The 20,989-nt window shown below is 38.1% G+C and overlaps 1 protein-coding gene across 1 annotated transcript in view; it reads left to right on the forward strand.

The window, feature by feature from the left end:
• Positions 1 to 20,012, forward strand: part of ADCY8 (adenylate cyclase 8) — a 121,865-nt gene extending 101,853 nt beyond the window's left edge. The window contains exons 13-18 of the mRNA XM_034068583.1: positions 1,839 to 1,920; positions 5,937 to 6,095; positions 9,927 to 10,073; positions 15,877 to 15,969; positions 18,317 to 18,431; positions 19,432 to 20,012. Of these exons, the coding sequence (XP_033924474.1) occupies positions 1,839 to 1,920; positions 5,937 to 6,095; positions 9,927 to 10,073; positions 15,877 to 15,969; positions 18,317 to 18,431; positions 19,432 to 19,919 (1,084 nt within the window). The 3' untranslated portion in view covers positions 19,920 to 20,012. The remainder of the gene's footprint in view (positions 1 to 1,838; positions 1,921 to 5,936; positions 6,096 to 9,926; positions 10,074 to 15,876; positions 15,970 to 18,316; positions 18,432 to 19,431) is intronic.
• Positions 20,013 to 20,989: the final 977 nt, after the last annotated feature.

Raw genomic sequence — 20,989 nt, forward strand, 5'->3', positions numbered from 1 at the left:
GAATTCAGAGTTATTTCTATTCCCTGTATCAGTAAAATTCTCCAGTGACTCTTATCACAAGAATATCCTCTAGAGTAACCAACAACCCAGGGGACAGGGAACTTAGCTGAAGTACTCCACACTCAGGACAGGGATCTGAACTTCTGTTCTGACATTAGGGAACATGAGGTTCAAAGCTGTGTGCCCAGAAACTTACCATTTTTCTTAGCTATACCAATTAGTTGAATAAAAGGTTTTGGAACTCCCTCCAAAACTCATGTAGCTCACATATTTGTGGCTAGAGCTACATCACACAATACACAAAAACAGATGAGTTCATAACTAAGACTTCTGTGGCTATTGCATTTAGCCAGTGTGCAAGGGGTTCTTCTGGAATAAAACCTTTGGTAGGTTTTATTTCAGACAGCTTCAGAATGTGAGGCATTTGAATTCCAAATTATTTTAGATGACGAAGATATTTTCTGCTGTCTTTTGCTCTATACTGTTGAATCATCCCATAGTGGCTCATTTCCTCACAGTAAATTCTTCATTAAGCCCACAGAGTCAGTTGAGTTAGCTCTCTCACAGCAGTTTCCTTTTGGTTTAGTCTCCATCAAGCTCTACTCTTTCTCTCTCTAATCTCTCAGTCATAGGACTCCTGCTCTGACAAATATTACCCAATATTTTTCTCAAAATCACTATGGAAAATGGATTTTATTAAATTTTGAATATCGAGGTAGACAGAAGAGTGTCAGAAAGTCTCTTCCAACTTTTGCTCCTTTTTTACTCCTTTATTATATTTTTTACACATCTTTAAGCACTTCTTAATCATTTTCTCATCTTTCAACAAAACAATTTCCAAATATCCATGTTTGATTCATGTTCAAATTTTGTTTTTTATCCCTTTTTTTACTATGATATTGGTCCTACCAGTTCCTCAACCTTTTAATTAACGTCTTTTCCTCTGGGAACCATGTATTTTTAAAACCCCATGATATCACAGAAATATTCACTTTCTTCAGTTTTTTCATCTTTCTACATAACTGTAATTTTTCCTCATATTTGGAACTCCTTTTAACTGCTCTGGACACTTTTCACCTTATCTTGTCACATTTTCTTCATGCTCCACACACGTCTCAGCAATTTCATACAGCAGATTTTGTACAGCCAGTAACTTCTTGGCTCATCTTTGCTTCCCTACTGGGTGCAGGAGTTTCCTTTACTTCCTCTGTAGTAGTCAGATATTTCTTCTCTGTGCTCCTCCTTGCAGCTCAGTAAAACCCTAACCCTAATTACTATTCGCCATTTGTTTGGGTCCCCTTTGATCCACACCTCTTCCCTTAACTCACTTGTCCTCTAAACTTTTCTCACAATATGGTGATACTTAACTTTCCGCATCTGTCTTGGGGTTCATCTTTCATCTCCAGGCCAATTCACTGGGCTTTTATATTCACAATCTAGAAGTTTCCCTTTCCCAGCTCTGGCCCCAACCTTTCCCCATCCAGATCCCACTCTGTACTCTTGCAAAGGCTGTGGTGTTCATGGCTGTCTACGAGGCTTCCAGAAGAGACTAACTGACACATAGCTTGACTATCACATGTGAAAGAGGAAGGTCATCACCATCTGTGTACCTACAGTAGGCTACAGTTGAGTTATTTAATACACTTGTCTCCAAACAATTGAGGACTCCAATTACACTACTTTGCTCTTGAACTAATTATTGCGAAGTTAAATTCCCAAATGGAGGGGATTTTTTAGAGCAATGAAAAGCACCAGGATGCATTATGAAATGAAACATCTGAACAATTGCAATACTGAAAAATCAATAACTGTCATTTACTTTGGATTTTTTTTTCCAGCACAGACTTCCTGGGTACAAAGGAGGCGTCTTTACTACTGATGGCAATGTTCCTTTTAGCTGTATTTTATCATGGTCAACAGGTAATGCAAACATTTGCTTTAACCATTCCCTATATCGCCTGCAATTACAGGATGTGACAATAATTACTTTCAAAATACCAGCTGCTTTTTTATCCTCTTGAGCATATGACCTTTAGCAATTTAATAAACCCTATGCAGAATCTGATTAAAGAAAACCCACTTCTAATTCCGCCTAGCATTCTTAAAGAACATGTGCAACATGCTATTCAGCAATATACAAGTTATATTGAAATTCCTAATAGAAATTGAAGGAACAAACAGGACTTCATTTATCATGGCACCTTATTGCTTCAGTGCATTTGAGAAGGCATAAAACCGAGATGAAGAAAGGGAAGAATAAACAGAAAATAATAAAACTCCCATGCACCAGCTTAGTGTGTTCATAAAGGAAAAAGAACAGATTTGAGGAAATGAGAAAAATCTGCAGCTAAGCACTATCACTAACTTCTTCAGGTCATAGATCACTTGCAAAAATTCTTTCACATGGGCCTAGATGACAACCAGGATTTAGGGGCCTCAGAGCAATAACCCAAATTTGTGATAAGCTATATAATATTCCCAATGATTCTTAACATACCAAAGATACAAACCTACAGGCTTGGGAATCATCTAGTAGTAAGAAAGAAAACTAAAGGTGTTTAGGTAGAGCAAAGGTTAGGCAGCATCCAGGCAATGCTCTTCAGGATCACAATTCTGAGTGCAAATGTCTGTCTCTACAAAAGCCCAATCCGAGCTATTTAAATGCATTTTCCAGCCCAGGGACCTGTTTTCCATTCTGTTAATCTTCCTTCCATAAAAAGGGTGGCTGCACTCAACTGCCTTTGGAAATGGTCCCTGAGATGTGCTAACTCCTGCATGTCCTCCCAAGTAATTCATAAGGCCACTTGATCAATTTAACAATATCCAACGGCAGTGCCCAGGACCATTTTCTTGTATTGTTTAATTTCTTATCATAGAGTTAACCTAAAGGTCTCTGTATAAATGCCAACTAAAAACATATATAAAAATTCCATCCAGAGCACATTAAAAAAAATATCTCATCACTAATCTGAGTTGATGGGAAGCACAACTAACTCCAATCAATCTGCCTTCTGGCACAGCTTTACTTTTCATAAACTGCAGAAGTGTTCTGAAGTAGAATAGCTGAAAGTTTCCTCATTCTAGGTGGATTTACAAAAAGGATTACTTTCGTAAGATTATATTCATGGGCCTTTAATTTCTGAACAACTAACTCCTGTTCCTTATCCATTATAATTTGAAGTTAATCCCCAGTTTTGCACCCAGAATTCTAAATCAGATTCAAGAAAAAGTTGTCTAATCACATTCAGCTTTTTCTTAAAATCTTACCTGTGCTTCAGCCAGTAAATTTTGAAGGTCTTTTGTGCTAAAACCATAATTAAAAGTAGTTTTGTCAAAGTCACATGACATAGGACTAAATAGACTAATTCCCTATTAGAAATTAAATTTCATCTAGAAGCACATTTGAGGTAGTGAAGAAAGGATATTTTCTTGTTTTATCCAGAGTTAGACTGTTTTCAGTGGTTGAAGGTGTCCCTTTGGGATGTAAATCTTCTTTTCTCGTTCTCTAAGGAAGAACATGCCATCCATCAAATGCTGATCCTTACCTTGTGTTTTCCTTGCCTGTGGTAATTGTCTGCAGAGTGGTGGGGTTGTACAGCATTTAGAGAACATAAGTACTACTAGGCTTTCTATGTTATACGTCTTCTTTGTTTTCTTCACTCAATACTGGAATTAGGAGTGTTTCATAGAGCTATGTATCAGAGAAAGAAAACCTGGACATCTCAAGATTTATGCTGCAGACAGTCATAGAATGAATCATAGAACAGTTAGGTTGGAAAGTTATTTTTCTTGGCACCACCATACCCAGGAACATTTCTTTACAGTATAAAAAATAAACCCAAAACTCAACCCAACTCAACTCAATTTGTTAGTTTTAACAAATATCAGAACTCAGCAAAGCATCTTCTTGAAATGTTTTATTTTCAGACCTCATATGTAACACACCCTTTTATCTCTGAACTGAAAGGGTGATCTCCATTTCCCACAAGTGATGCAAGAAAAATATTTCATGTTGCAATGCAATTTCAAATAACCAAAATGATGGTATCTAAAATGTAAAGATTAGCTGCTGCTATTCTGAGCTAAGCCTAGAGATGTGAAATTTTCCTGTACAGCTGTAGAAAAATGTACTGTTGTGGTTTTTTTCAAAGCTCTTATCGTAGTATTGTTGAGTATTGGAAGGATCAAAGAACTCAGAATCCACCAGCAACTCCTGCTCCAAGCCAAGCTCTACAATAACTTTAGAACTTCTTGCGAAGTTATAGTCAATGTTGCCTGCTCTCAATCAGACAAAAGTCAGTTATGATCTGGTATGGGTTCTGTCTTCCAGAGCAAAAAGAAAGGGAAAGAAAATTGAAAAAAAAAATCTTAAAAATATTTTAAAATACCTTTTCCTGACAGTTTTTATGGTACAGTTAATTTAGGGAATTAGTAGTCACAAGATAGAAGATCAGAATATGAGAATTAAAAAGAGCTTAATTGTTTATAAATGTAGCAATAGCATCTAGAGGGCAAGTAAGCCACTACTAAATAGCATACAAGCTTTGGAAGTCTATATGAAGCCAAGGCCACGTTTGTATTTAGGGAAGAAAAGCTCCCTGGAGCTATAAAGGACCTATAAGTCTTTTTGCAAGGTGCTTTGCATTTTCTTCTAAACAGTTTGCTATTGGTCGCTGCTGGTGATGAAAACTGTGGACAGGATGAGTCACTAAACAATCCCTTTGTAGTCACTCCCACCCACTGCAGGCTTGCTCTTTATCTCAGTTTGGCATGTGAATTATATCCCAACCACGTCCTTAATCCCAGCACTTTTTGGCAAACCATTTGAGGTCTCTCCCAACTGTTAAATCCATCTATTTGCTGATATAATATGTTGATCTGTGGGTGTTTGATAATTATCTCTAGTTAGAGCATCTGACTTCACAAATATATTTTCTCTTTCAGTTTACTGCACACAGATATATCTCCATCATTTTCAATAAGGCTGTAGCTTAAGTCACCAGTTGAAATCTGTTTAAACTGTCCTTCAGTTTAATGTACCCAAAAATTCTGGCTGTTTTGGTCTTGTCCATGTGCTGACACACATGTGCCTCTCAGGCAAGCAACATGATGTTTCAACATGTTCCTTGCTTCAGCTAGCAGACAGTTGTCATTTCTGTATATATGAATATGCATTTGTATATGTATATAAATACACTATATATATATGTGTGTGTGTATAGAAGCTGTGCAGGAATCTTCCTTTTGTTCTGCACATATACAACACTGAAAACCATTTAACTTTGGTTTGTATCTGAGGGTGTCAGGCACTGCCACTCTGCACATACTAAATTGTGTTTGCAGACTGGATTCACAATACAACAGGGACAGAGTGTTTGAGGGGGTATCAAATAGCATGTCTTTCGTTAGCTTTTTAAAGACTTAAAATACAAATATCTTTATGTCCCAAAATTAGAAATACTTCATTTTGATGCCACAGATTTGAAAGTCTTCTTTGGGAGTGAATTGGGCTGTTATATATAATTTTGCTGAAAGATGCTCATCCTTGAGAAATACGCTACCTGTCTCTGCAAAATGTTTAGGATGACCATTGTGCTATTTCCTCATTAACCACATTTCATTTAAAAACACATATGAAAATTGGGACATATTTATTTCATACCAATACCAGTATCTTCCAATACCTTATCTCCTGCCTGACTCCACCATCTAACTATTATAGAGCTGTTTAAAAGGAGAATAATTTTGTGGCATTTTCTAGCCACTGACCATAGCAGTAACATGACAAATATTATTTTGCCCAAGGTTTCTCTGATATATTCAGCATAGAAATAACCTCTTTTTCTGGCACTGAATGTGTTTATACGGCAGGAGTAGCCTGCCAGGATGACAATACGATCTCTACTCTTATCTTTTTTGTCTTTCTGGAACTACAGCTTGAATACACAGCAAGGCTGGATTTTCTGTGGCGTGTACAAGCAAAAGAAGAAATCAATGAAATGAAGGAGTTAAGGGAGCACAATGAAAATATGCTACGGAATATTTTGCCCAGTCATGTCGCCCGTCACTTCCTGGAGAAGGATCGGGATAATGAAGTATGTATCAGCTTTATTTCTGATACTTTTGTCTTATTAGCAAAAGAAAAGCAGATCTGTTAGGAACTGGTTAGAACTTAGTTCTTGATAGGGTTCATTACACAATTCATTATATTTCATTTGATCAACATAAAAAAGACAGTCATGTTTTAAAGTAAAATGTTCTGCCCTTCTAGGTCCACACATAAAGTGGTGTTCCCAGGTTCAGAGGCACTAGTAGCAGACATATAGACGTACTAACGCAAGTCTAGTGGAGGGCCACCATGACTGGGTATGAGGACACGTAGCATGATGAGAGACTGAGAGAGCTGGGTTCATTTAAATTTAAGAGGAAAAGGCTGAAAGAAGATTTTGCTACTGTCTTCAACCACCTAATGAGTGTTTATAGAGATGACAAAGCAAAACTTTTCTCCAGTGTGCAGGTGGAAGGACAAGAGGCAATGACACAAATTGTAGGAAGAAAAATCTCAGTCGGATACAGGGGGAAACAAATCCCCAGAAAAGTGGTCATTATAGAGGGACCCTGAGAGGTTGTGAAATCTCCAGTCTTGGAGATACTCAACCCTCAACAGAACAAGGCTGTGAGAACTTGACCTTCTTCGAGTGGCAACTGTATTAGATGACTTTCATGTTGCTTCCAACCTATGAGTCTATGAAAATCTAGTACTTCTAAAAAAGATATGCTTGTGAAACCTTAACATAGCCGAGCGCTGTAGAAGTATTATTGCATCTCTGCCAGTTATAATGGAAGAAATCTGTGCAAGTCTGCAACAGACCTGAGCCTCTCTCATCTTCAGACCCAAGAGAACATTTTCACCACTTCAAATTATCTGAATTGTCCCTTTGGGGTAGTTAACAAAATGCCCATTTCAGAAACTTAGTTTGTAGCTATATTCTTAAAGAATATTCATAATACACAAAGGAAAACTTGATAAGGGAATCTCTGGATATTCCAAAGACAGAGTTTGAAGAAAAGTTGCTGAAGGGATAAAGGAAAGTTCAGAATTCGCTTCTGAAACCAGCAGTAAGTCACTTACTCGTTATCTGAAATAAAGCAAATACGTATTATAGTATCATCTGTGAATAAAAGCTATTGTATGGTGAAACTGGGAGTTTCTCATGTAATTTTGGAATTATCCTTTTTAACGAAGAGATTGCAGATGTTACAAGATTCAGACTACCAGACATATCCATTCATTGTGCAGCAAAAAGGAATCAAGACTACCCTCTTCTGATTATACCTTTTGGAAATAGATGTAGACAGAATTAGACTGCATAATGAGGGATCACTGTGTTCTGAATATACGATTTCAAATATCACCTAGGGAAGGGCAACATAGTGAGAAGCTACAAGAAAAGGCACTTTAGAAATCTGCCTCTTGAGGAATTTTACACTCTGTGGGTATTAAACACCACTCTGCACGTAAGAAAATATCTGTGTGAAAGCAACCAAGTTAAAAGGTTTAATTGCAAATGGAACAGATCCTGATACCAACCATGAGTGTGTGCTGGCATATCTGAATTATGGATTTTCAGGGAATAAGTGTCTTCTCTTACACATTCATTCACATACACTCACACGCATAATAATCTTCAGAAGCAAACAGATGCCCCATGGATCACTGCTGATGCTTCAATAACTTGCCACTGAATTCAATTCCACCACCCCTGCTTTTTGTAAGGCAATTTCCAGAGTGACTATACTTGGGGATGATTTATGCATGAGCTGGCTGGCTGTAACATCTACCAGATTTCAGTACAATCAATCCTGCAGTTCATGTCTGGCTATTAAGTTAATTTCTCTGGTCTCAAAAAATGAATTCCCAAATGTGTACTGTAAGCTTTTTCTCATGGATGTATTATTCCTGTCCTGAGGCTTCTTACCAAAAATAGAAAAAAGGAGCAGATGAAGGCTCAGCCAATTGTTTTCTGTCTTCATGATCTCGTCAAAGAGTATGGCTGAGTATATATATGCTTCTCTTAGCAGATCTTGTTGAGTTTTCCATAAGCATCCATGAACTAATGTGTGTATTTCTTTTTTCTGTACTTACAAAAAGGGAATAAGAGTGTTCTTAGAATATAGCTTCCATGAACCCATAGATATCCCTCAATGAAAGGAAGTGTAAGGGCAGGAAGGGAATCGATCATGGGGTTTTTTTGAAGCTTTGCAGTACCTTTGGAAACTAGCAGAATTTTACCACTTTTGCTGCAGGACAATTTGTAAAAGAATCTACAGAAGTAGCAGCATTTGCAGCATAGAAAAGTACAGGGCAGGAGTTCAGGATGCTTCTCTAGGGAGAATCCGGATGAAGGAAGGAGTCTGAGGTGTTCACATCAGGTGGTGTATGACATTCACCAATAAGCCCTTTTATCATGGGACCAAAGAACTAAAACGTCTGAAAGCACACGAAAAAGAACATTGAGAAACAGATGTTCCAGGTCAGAATGTCATAAGAGAAGGCTCAGAAAAGAAATGGAAGTATCCACCATTGGGTAAAAAAACAGAAGCTGAAGCTAGAAAAATATTAAACAAAACAGAATGCGAATAGTTTTGGTGTATTAGCCACTAGAAAAGCTTACTAGGAGTTGTGGGAGAGCTCTGACTTTGGCATTTGTAAAGCTGAAGTTGGTTCTGTTCCTAAAAATGCGCTTGGCTTCAGAGAAATTACCACATTCTGGGAAAGACTCTTCATCTGGGACAGTAGTGGTAGGACAAGGGGTAACAGGTTAAAACTTAAACAGGGGAAGTTTAGATCAGATATAAGGAAGAAATTCTTTACTGTGAGGGTGGCGAGACACTGGAATGGGTTGCCCAGGGAAGTTGTGAATGCTCCATACCTGGTGGTGTTCAAGGCCAGGTTGGATGAAGCCTTACATGGCATGCTTTGGTGTGAGGTGTCCCTTCCCATGGCAGGGGGGTTAGAACTAGATGATCTTAATGTCCTTTCCAACCCTAACCATTCTATGATTCTCACATATATAATGACAAGAACCCATCAATAAATAAATGTCATTCAGTACCAGTGATTTATATGAATAACGTAGGTCGAAGCATATCCCAGAGCATACTTCATCCTCCTGTGTCTGATCCTTATAATATGCTCTGTGTTCCCAGGGAGTCCATTGTCATCCCCACGTCTGTTTTAACCTCATTTCAAACTCTAATAGTAAGAACCTCTCCCAGAGCCAGGCAACCAAATAGCTCCATAGTCACCTTAGGAGAATCACAGTTCACCACAGAATAAGGGCTCTCTGAAAACCTTGAATAGGCAAACTTTCTTAGAGCTGCAGTAGTGTGAAATATAAATCATATACCAGAAAATGTGGCCACTGAGAGGACCTTTTACAAAGAGGTCACATAAGACATTTTAAATGGTCTGATTCTTGATAGTTACCAAATTTAGAAATACATTGTCAACTGCAAACATTTACGAGACAGACTTAAACACTAATAAATAACAAACATTAGGTTCCTTTTACTTGCTTAACAGTGTTTGATTCCCTGGTACTCACACTTGCAATTGCATCCTTCATTTCTTCAAGTGATTCCCATAAAAACAAAGCATGAAAAATTCTGTTTCCTTTTTGTTGGTGTAGCTTCTGACCTCTGAAGCAGAAAGAGCAGAAGAGGCTTTCAAAGAAAGGGCAAACCCTGCATATAGTCTGTGATAAAAATGTGAAAGCTGTCAGCCTCCTCCTGCTGAAACAGGCTAACTGTATATACTAATGATAACCTCAGATATTAAGGTATTATGCACAGAAAAAATAAGAAGCCTACATTCTCCTCCCTATATTACCACTTCAACTCTTTTTTCTTCATTGTTCTTTTAGGAATTATACTCCCAGTCCTATGATGCAGTTGGTGTGATGTTTGCCTCTATTCCTGGATTTGCTGATTTTTACTCCCAGACTGAGATGAATAACCAAGGAGTAGAATGCCTGCGTTTGCTGAATGAAATCATTGCAGACTTTGATGAGGTAATACCAACTACTAAAGAAAATCTGATATTGCTTAAATGATGAGTTCCCAAATTATAAATATGTCATCCTAAATTATCAAATTTAGTAACTATTCTGCTTCCAATAAATGTCTGATATTTTTATTCTAATTATAGCTATTTAGATTTTTTGCACTTAGTCTTGTCAAACTTTGGTCTTAATCACCTAGTGAAATAGAGACTGAAGTCAATAGTTACTTGTGTGTAAACAAGTATAAATAAAAGCACACTGCTCTGGTGTAATTAGAAATTGAATATATCTTATTTTGAAGAAAGAAGGTTGAAGATATTTGCAACAGTTCTGGAAAGTAGTGGTCTAGAAATCCAAGCAGATAAAAAACTTGTTTTGGAAGACACTGGTTGAATGGCTCAAAGAATGTAAAAGGTAAAACAGTGTCAAGTGAAATGTGAAGCACGCAGCTCAGAAGCAAATGATGGGTAGAGAGTGAAAGGTGATGACATATTAACTGAGGTGACTTGTCTGGTCAGGTATGCTCTACAGAGGTAAATCACATAAAGCTGTTTGCTTTACTAAGGAATTCAGAGGTGAAGGGAGATTTAGAAAACAACATTCCTTTGAGAAATGGAGCCGAGGAGGGGTAAGATAAATAGAAGAAAAGTCAGATCCTCAATGTAGCTGTTGCCAGGTGAAAGCAAGGAAAACATGGAAAGTGAAGAGGAAGACAGCAGCAAGTTACATATTTGGTACTGCGTTTCTGCCAGCTGGTTAGTAAGGAAGCTTAAACAGATGGTATCATGTCCTGCAATGAGCCTAAAAGAAATTAGAAAAGGAGACATAACCTATATGTTACAGCAGTTATCAGGAGTGTGTAGCCCTGTTGAGATCCCCAAGTGGTAGAAGTAGAATCTGAGCCATCCCTACTTAGCAGTGAGGTTAGATCTGTTTGCCAGACTGGAATGGTCCAGAAAGAAAAAAGGAGAGGAAAGGGGGAGGCCACACTGGTATCATTGGTTTGTGATTCCAGTTTAGGAGGGGTTATTTAAAAGGAAAATGCAAAAAGATATAATTTCCAGAATTCTGCTGGGCAAGGCAAGATTGCCACTGAACTGGACAACAGGCGAGAGGGCACGTGGATAGCACAAAATCATTGAGAAACAGTAAAATATCCTACCTAATAAATCATATTCTGTTTAATCTCTGTTTATCCCAAGGGTGTTTTTAATTCAGTTCTGTGTTGTGATAGAGTATCAACTGGAGAATTGATGAGTGTGTTCTCAGCTTAAAATTAAGATGCAATTCAAGAAAACAGAATTTGTTCACGCAAAAGGAGCTGGATCTGGATCTCACATCCCACATGGGACTATATAACCATGGAGCAATTGTTTTAAACAGAGAAAGGAAAAAAATTCATTTAGGTTGTGATTTGTAAGAAAAAGAACATCTTTTATCACTTTGGCTCACAAATTAAAAAGCACTATCAGAATGCAAAAGATCAAGTTTCTGAAAGAAGACAAGAAGGCATACTTAGTCTTTTCATCCTTCAATTTAATCTGGACCAGGATTCTGTCCATAGATTAAGGATGCAGAAAACTTGTTCCAGAAAACTGAAGCATTGGCAGACCTCTCCAGGGTTTAGAATCCAGCTGAATTAAGATATGAAAATCTGTGTCTCTTTTATTATTATTATTTATTTAGTTTTACCTCAGTTCTACTTTAAACAGTCCTACTTTAAAAGATTTCTTTGGAAATCTAGCCTAGAGGTTTTCTGGTTGGTTGGTTTTCTGTGCTTTAAAGAGCAATTATCTCCAAGGACTTCAGAGAACTGTACTGGAGGAAAACATGAAAGTGGAAGGCATATGACTGAGAAAGAGATTAGGGAAAAAAAAACTCATTTTTTATTTTAATTATTATTTCATCCTATGCAGCAAGTATCTAAGGCTTGTTACAAGTTTTGAAGCATTTATTTTCAATTTTCTCCCCTGGTGGAAGTTATGTTATATTCATTTCATAATTGTGAAACAAAGGCACAAAGGGGTTATCTAATTTCCTGCCTTTTTATTAAAAACAAAGAGACCAAGTCCCATGCCAGAAAGTAGAACCTAAATATGAACCCAGATCAGGGTGTTAACTGCATCTTCATCCTTCTTCATCCTGGGCAATCTGCATGGGGAATGTTTATAGATTAGTAGCTCATAAATACTGGTCCAGGGTTAAGATAACATACAATTGGTCAGATACTAAAATTACTAGTGAGAAACAGAAGAATTCAGAGGGATGAATTCCCATGCATTTTAATAGAAAACAAAGCTACTCTCCTGTGGGAAGAGCTCTATCACCTGCTAAGCTCCTGCACTGCTTTCCCTATAGGTATAAATACCTGCCTCTTAACCCTGAAATCTTGCACAGCTGTCAGCATGCTTCTTGATTAATAGTTTTGTTTTTCTTTCCAGATCTGATTAAAATGATTAAGGCTCAAACTTCATGTGAAGCTTATTGCTATGAATTAATTTAAGATATTTTGTCGTGCATGTACATGCAATCTTCACAACAAAATTCCTTTGCTATTGTGGTGATTACTGAAGACAAGGTTTTTAACAAAAGCCCTAACATAATATTACATACAAGCCACTAACACATGCTCTGTAATTAATAAAGGACCTAATTTGGAACCTTATTATATCTCAGACATATTTAGTTGAATAATAGATATGTTCTTGCAACAGGTAGCAAATGAAATTACATGATCCCCTGCTGACTGCTAACCTACTTCCAGATTGGCCATGCCATTAGTTTATTCTGTCTAAGCAATCTCAAAGGTGAAATGTTAGAGATACAAAGTCAGTCAAACAAAAAGTAGTGATTGGTGAAATAGATCCTGCCACCAAAAACTTCATGGGGTAGGAGGCCACAGAGGACTCAAGTTGTGATTGGGTCTTTCTTAAGGAACTGGGAGAACCTGGAGCAAAAGTTTGCCTTGGTGAGCAGGTGACTGGCGCTTCTCAAAGCACAAAGTTACTCAGAGCTTTTGTTTGGGTTTGTTTTATTTTGTTTTCTCTGGTGGCTCACAAATCTGGTTTTTACACTGGCAAAAGAATTTTCTTAATTTAATTTGACATATAGCATCATTATAGAATACAGTTATAGATAACTTCTTATTTTGTACCCAAGCACATAGGTGCTGACAGGAACAGCCCATTCATCAAAACTAAATATTAACATTGCAAATCTAGTTTTATACTTACCCATTTTTATATAACTATATTCTTGAGACATATACATTCTTAAAGATGTTGCACAAAAAATATAATATTGGAACATTTTTCCTGAAGATGATGAGTCTCTAAGGATTTTTTTTAACATAATGTTCTTTCTAGACTTTTTAATCTATCATTTATGTATCTTAGTGATGTTACAGTTGGGATTTGTGTTTTAATAAGAGCTTTCTAGTTCATGGGCTCTTCTTTCCCCCATTTTCTTTATCCTGCAGTGATTTACATGGTGTTTATGACAACAGATTTTAGTATATTATGTTGCCACTAAGAGAGGTTTGAGCAGAATGCAGGATCCTGCTTTCAGACTTTGCTGATTACTTCTCAGCTGTGTGCCATGTCCTGAAACATTCTCTTTTGTACTACTTTGTACGTGTTCCATTGTATGTGTATATCCTAGGGTCTAACCTCCCTATAACCTTGGCTGTGCATGAATTGTGACATCAAGCTTTTCAGATATCAACCACATTGGAGTGTTTGAAAATGTTCTTGGACTAGCTTGTCAAATTAGCTAACCTATTTAAACGTTGTAACAAACTGCAGCCGATTTAAGACTGACTTGGAATATCTTTTCCTAATATCAAAATCCGTCATCCTGTCATGCTGTGAAGAAAGTAACTGATAAATAAATCATTACCTGAAGAAGGAAAGAAGCTAGTTAACAGACAAAGCTAAAGCAAGGGGGAAAAATAGAGATTTGGAAACAACAATGAATTAGAAAAGAATATATAACTTGAGATATTTTCCTCTAAATTTTCTCACAGCCAATAAGTTCATTCTCTCTTAAAAAGAGTAATTTTAGCTTATTTATCATACATTTTAAATTACTGTGCTGTTTGCTTCCAGCAACCATCTGGAAATTAAAATATAGTCTGTTTTTAACCAAGACCATTTTCTCCCTTTGCCCTCACACCTGGTGCTCTCAGACTGCTCACAAAAGCAGAGCTACATGAAACTATCTTTTTCTTTAAGAGAGCAATTGGAAAAGCTGCTCTTGTAGGAGGGAAATGTAGATAATGGGCTTTTCTGGCAGTTTGAAGAAAAATGAGAAGCAGGTCAAGTTTTTGGACTTTCCTGACTTGGAAGGGAGCTATTAACCATATGGCTTTGTATTCCCTGCTCACAATGCTATGCAGCCTCCCATTAGAGACAGATGGTGTGATATCTGTACATGAACAGCAAAGGTTCCAAGACCCTGACGCTCCAGCTGACGTACACTGTGGTTACTTCAATGGCTTGGGATATTTCATGTTATGCCTTTGGTATGTTTCTCCCTTTGAATGAAACAATCCTTTTAGGTTTTAATTGACAGGAAATTCAAACCCACACGATGGGAAAAGGGAAGCATGACAGTGTATAAAAAAGCAGGAAATGCTTCATTAAATTTTTGCCTGACCACAGCAAGATTTATTTTTTTTCATTCAAATCCCAACTAAGCTGAACCTTTAGAATTGAGAGTTTGAAATCCTTCTCCATGAACTTCTCTTTTCTTTCAGGACTGCCTAACCATATTGGTACCTAAATTTATGAGAGACTGTACTGTTTATCATGAAGCATTTGGGTATGAACACCAGCAAACACTTTTTTAAAGCTTGTGATGAGAAGATATGTACCCATATCCCACGTAAAGCTCTGTTATCATTCACTGATTCATAATCTAAACTCTGCTTAGGTCTTTCAAGGACTGTAAGGCTCTGGCTTCTATTTCATAGAAAGCCCTAAGATAAACTGAATACAGACTTGAAATAGGGACCAAACTGTCACTCCCACTCCAGTCATTGCTTTAGTCACTAGACTAAATTTATTCTTCCTCTTGCAGATTCTCAAGCTGACAAGTCCTTTATTCCTATTTAGCACCTATAGTTATCCCAAATAGATACTGGATTTTACCACTTCCCATTGGGTCCCTGTATTTCTTGTAGAAGGGGAAAATAAATAACAAAAGTGCAGACTGAAAGACCCAATTGACATACCACCATTAGGTCTGACAGCAAGTATAGGAAAGCATGGGATACGTGAGGACTTGACCTCTCATAGAAGTTTTTTGCAGGCATCTACCTTCATCCATGGACTGTGCAAGATGGTTAAAATGGTTGGTTTAAGTGGACTGAATTCCCTCTAACACTGGTCTTGTCACCTGAATTGTTGCTGCACTTAATTTGCAAACTGAGTTCTTCCAAAAGAGATTTAAAAAACTCTTAAGTGATCAATTCCTCTTATATTCATACATGCATACACAAAATGTCTTTCTTCACTAATTTTTAATGGTTATAGGACTCATCTGCATTTTGGTTAGGCTGGAATATGCATGTCTTATATTATCCATTCTACAACTTACCAAACAGCTTTACAGAGCACAGCAGAACTTAAGTTTGAATGCTCTCTGTGGGTAGATGATTTGCAAAGGGGCTCAGTGTGCCCCAGAACCCAGAATGAACTCTGCGTCATGACCAACTGGAAGATACATGAGTGTAATGATTCATTTCAATATCTGTAGAATCATTTTGAATTATGAATTACAGAAGTAAAAGTGTTTTTTATATATGTGTTAGTTACTAGGTGAAGAAAGATTTCAAGATATTGAAAAAATTAAAACGATTGGCAGCACATACATGGCCGTGTCAGGATTATCACCTGAAAAACAGGTAAGAGAATGGTTTTCTTTAAGAAGCAGTTGTGTCTGACCATTCATATTAGAGAATATTAGCATTAACTTTATGATGCTCACAGAGTTGTGTTTGTTAAAATAAAATAGACATTTGGGGCTTCTGGCAGACAACAGTTGCACTTCTTGATGGATTGAAATGCCATCTTATGTTCAGGAACAAGAAACATATGGATTCTTTCCTCAAATTTAGGTTTATAAGAGAAGGGGAAAAAAAAGTCATTTCAATCACACTGATGTGAATCTAGAGGAGGTCTTTGGACATACTCTAAGGTTACCACTGTAACAGACTGGAATCTGGCTGATAGCCTCCAAAAATCTATGAAGATAGAGGATCTACTAACTGACAGCATACGTGAGCAAGATTAAGACTGAATTTATACATTTTTGTGATTATGTAGCTGTATATCTACAGACAGATGTATCTCCTAGAAATCATAAAGAAAGCAGACCCATCTATTTCACTGAAGAGCATCACGAAGCCAGATGCCTGCACACTGCCCTCACTTGCAGGGGTACGAACCAAGCTGAGGATAAAATCAGACACAGAGGTCGCATGCACAGTCACAGCCATAAGCCTCAGATAAGTCAGATGAGAGAAATTTATTCATAATTACACGCAAGAATATGCTTGGAAACAGGGTCTCCAAAGGAAAAAGATGAGGCTCTAAAATACATCCATCGAGAAGTCAGCTGTTGCTGAAATCTGCCTTGCTTGGTAACCAGTGCCTCTCCCCAAGGAAAAGCACCACAAAAAATGATGTGTTGCCCCAGATCAATCACAGAATGGGAATCAGATCTCCCCAGGTTCATTTCAACTGCCAGAAAAGCAGAAGTTAGATTAGCGTGAGCTTTATAAACTAGAAAATTTCCATTGTTTGTTTAGAATACATTATGAAACATGTGGAATATAACCAGCTGAGCATCTCCCACCTACAGAGTAACGAGATGCTGACAGCTACGAATCCACAAAACAAGGCAAGCATGAGATTTTTGCTTGTTTCAACTCAAAATGCCTCTGTGCAGAGATGAGCAAAGAAGGACTGAACATCAGGGAGGTAGCTGGTTATATCTACACGGCTCCTAACCACTTCTTTTGACTCAGTGTGTGTAAAGATGCAAAGGGAGAAAATCTTTAATACATTTTCAAGACTGATTAATTCATCCTTTTTCTTGAACTATAATAGCCTCATGGAATTTTTATGTATGCTTTAAATATAATAATCTTCATACGTACATGTCTATCACCTTGTCAGCCTTTAAGAGGTGAGGGCTGCTGAGGGAGATTGGCATGTTCTGAACTGAATGAAGCTGAGGACAAGGACCAAGCGCAGTGTGAACAGAACAGGGTGATGATGCCAAGGAGATCATAGAATCATAGAACACTTAGGGGTGGAAAACACCTTAAGATCATCTAGTTCCACCCCCCTGCTGTGGTTATGTTCAGTACTAAATGCTGAGGGCTGGACTGTATTGCCTAGGGTGGGACTTGCAATGCTCTGCTCCTATGGACTGGAAATTTGTTTGATGAAAGAATTACCTGGCTTCAGAATAGATGAGATGAAATCATGCCACTGTTGGGCCAAAACCACAGCTGTTCCTACTCCACTGCCTACTCAGAGCAACAATTAAGGAGTTCTCTTTTTTCCCTTGAGGGTCTTTGCCCCGTCATCTGTTCTGTTGGTGTTCTGTGAAGATCAAAACCTACTCCTGGTCCCCATCTGTATATCAACTGCCCTGTAAGAATGGAAACGGATGGAAAGGAGCAGGGAGTGACTTGACTGCTCTAAGCAGAGGTGATTAATGAGCCACTGAACGGCTTTTCCTCTGCCATTTAACCCATCCCAGGTTGCCTGGGTTGCCCAATTGTTCCTGCCACTAGTCCATCACTCCAAGCACTGGAATTGAGTGTTTTTCCTGTGCAACAGTTTCAGCAAAGGGAAATTACATTTTTCACTCCTTTTGCTTATGTGGGTTATCTCCAGTTCCCACTAGTTTTTGTCCCTTGCCTCTGAGCTATATCAATCCTTTCTAACCTTCCTTTCTTAGTCTTACATAGGTTTCATATGCCTTATTAATTCCCATGATTGCCTGTCAGATTACTGACAGGAAATTACTTCCTTTTGTACACTAAGCTTCTCTGTATCCAGGTATACAAGTGTTGCAGCATAGATGGGAAGCATTACCATTAATGATATTCTACCTCTCCTGGGTCTAGCATGTTGAGACTCTTCTTACAAATTCCAAGTTCAGATACGTGGTAAAGATGGGTGGGAGCTGGGCAAATAAAAAACTTCTAAACCTTTGCTTTATAAATTACTCCTCAGCAATGTGAAGACAAATGGGGGCATTTGTGTGCTCTGGCCGACTTCTCCATAGCTCTGAATGAAAGCATACAGGAGATCAACAAGCATTCTTTTAACAACTTCGAACTCCGTATCGGTAAGCACAGTTCAAACATGAGAATTAAAATGGGGTTTGACTGCAAGGATCCAACTCCATAAGTGCACCCCAGAAGCACTGCAAGGACGTGTACAATTTAAGAGACTCCAAATATGGTATTCTCTGTTTTGAAACTGACTTAATTCCAGGCAAATTTAGGAACAAGAAATGCTGTGTTTGCAGAATATGGGTGCTGATCTGGGGACTGTAGGAGTTCTAAGTTTTAGTGACTTGTGAATGAGTAGCATAATTAAGCTACTGTCTTTAGCAAGGCTGGCAAAGATCCCATAGATACAACACAAAAAAGGGAAGTGGGTAGCCCAAACCTAACTCCAGCTTGATATGTGATTGAACAATCTCTAATTAATCTCCCTTAGATTCTTTTTCAGTAAAGGGGTAATAGTAGCTTATCCTAAATCTTGTGTATAGTACATTGGTTTTGCACAAAAACTGAATTCTAGTTCTGTCCTGTTCAGGGTCAGCAGCTCTGAATTGCTGTGGTGGGAAAGCTATTATCTGGGATGGGGTATTCTGGATGGCTAGCAGGATGGGACATGAATAGATGGCCTGAATATAGGGTATGCAGCAGGAGTAAATCTGATAACTTCTCATGTTGACTGGATCAGTGGCCCAAAAAAAAAAGTTTGCTTGACTGTAAAGCACCAACAAGATTTCCTTCAAGCAGACCCAAAGAGATCCTTCCAGAGAGATCTTTCCTAATCCATAAGAATCACTTTGAAGGAGTTTTGGCAAGAGTGTGCAGAATACAGATGATACAGAAGTACTGTGGTTGCTGTGGATATCGCTTTTCATGTTTTTCAGCTTTTCTGCCTTCTTTTTTTTTTACTTTCTTTGTATACACACCTCTTCCTTAAGCTTAGAGATAAATGTATCTGAACCAGGCTTCATCTGCTTCTTAAGTGCAAATATGTTTTTTAGCCATTCTTGTCTAACTGGCTATCTCTTCTCATTTTTATTTTATTTATTGTATTTGTAATAGGGATTAGCCATGGCTCTGTCGTAGCTGGAGTTATCGGTGCTAAGAAACCTCAATATGATATCTGGGGCAAAACGGTTAATTTAGCAAGTCGCATGGACAGCACAGGTGTTAGTGACAGAATACAAGTGCCTGAAGAAACGTATCTGATCCTGAAGGACCGGGGATTTGCCTTCGACTACAGAGGAGAGATTTATGTCAAAGGTATCAGTGAACAGGAAGGAAAAATCAAAACATATTTTCTTCTAGGAAGAGTTCAACCAAATCCTTTAATCTTACAACCAAGAAAACTGACTGGACAGTATTCATTAGCAGCCGTTGTATTAGGACTTGTACAGTCTCTTAACAGGCAAAAACAGAAGCAAATCCTTAATGAGAACAATAACTCTGGAATCATAAAAGGACATTACAACCGGAGGACTTTGCTTACTCCTGGTGGATCTGAGGCAGCAGCCCAGGCAGAGGGGGCTGATAAAACTGAATTGCCATAATCAGTATTTTGTTTGTGTTCTTTTTTTTGTATTTCTTTTATATATAAAAATAAATATACAAATAAAAAGGGTTTAATTTTTTTTAGAAGAAGTGTGATTATTTTCTGGTGTAATGTTTCAATGGGATACAATTTCCTACATTTTAATAAATGGTGCCAGCATCCGTCTCCCCACTCTCCCCATGTCATCATCCCCTCCCTGCTGTGATTCTAACCTCTAAGCTAATTGCCTGGTCTCCATAAGAGCCAGGGAAAAACTAGTCAGTATAAACAAAGGATTTTAAGGTCTGCTATCTGCCCAGATGCATCTGTGGATTTAAGAGATGAATCTCACCTTAAATCTCTGATTCCATTGAGTCCACTGGATGTAGGCTCTTAAAATAGCCTAAGGTGTCCTCTTCACAAGTGTGTGACTGCTCTGTGGACAGATAAAACGCATGTTGATATCTACCTGACCTCTTGTACCCAAGCCAGGAGGACCAGGCTCTACTGTAAGCACCATGTCATATCTGTCAGTACCATTTGGAGGGCTCAAATGCAGTATGTGTCTTGACCAGCACAAGATACATATGAACAGATGACAGAATCGCACCTTGAATGACAAGTCTGGAGCCTACAGCTGAGTCCAATGAAGATATTAATCAAATTCTCCAGAGTCACTGTCTGAAGTTTAGCTCTTAAACCCTTCACCAGTCTGAGCTCTCATTAAACAAGAATTGTCTAAAGCTGTAAAATGAGTACGTGCTGAAGTACAAAAGCTCACCACTAACTCCTGCTCAGCTGCCTCAAGAGGAGGAGAGGCCAAGATGGGGCATACCTCAAAGTGTTAGTGTGCCACAACAGAGGCAGTCCTGCTGGGATGCTAAACTGGCACACCTAGGTGCTACAAACCCTGTGTCAAAAGGAGGGTAACTTTTGGGTGAAGGCTAATCAACTTCACCTTGAAAGTGGTAAATGTATATCACAGTGCCAGGATTCATCATGAGCTGTAAAGTGCACAAATGAACCTCTCATCAAGTCTGTATGCTCAAATGAGCTGGGTTTATCTCAGTAAATATTTTCTTTAAAGTA

The sequence above is a fragment of the Melopsittacus undulatus genome, chromosome 1 (assembly GCF_012275295.1).
Source record: "Melopsittacus undulatus isolate bMelUnd1 chromosome 1, bMelUnd1.mat.Z, whole genome shotgun sequence".
Lineage (NCBI taxonomy): Eukaryota > Metazoa > Chordata > Aves > Psittaciformes > Psittaculidae > Melopsittacus > Melopsittacus undulatus.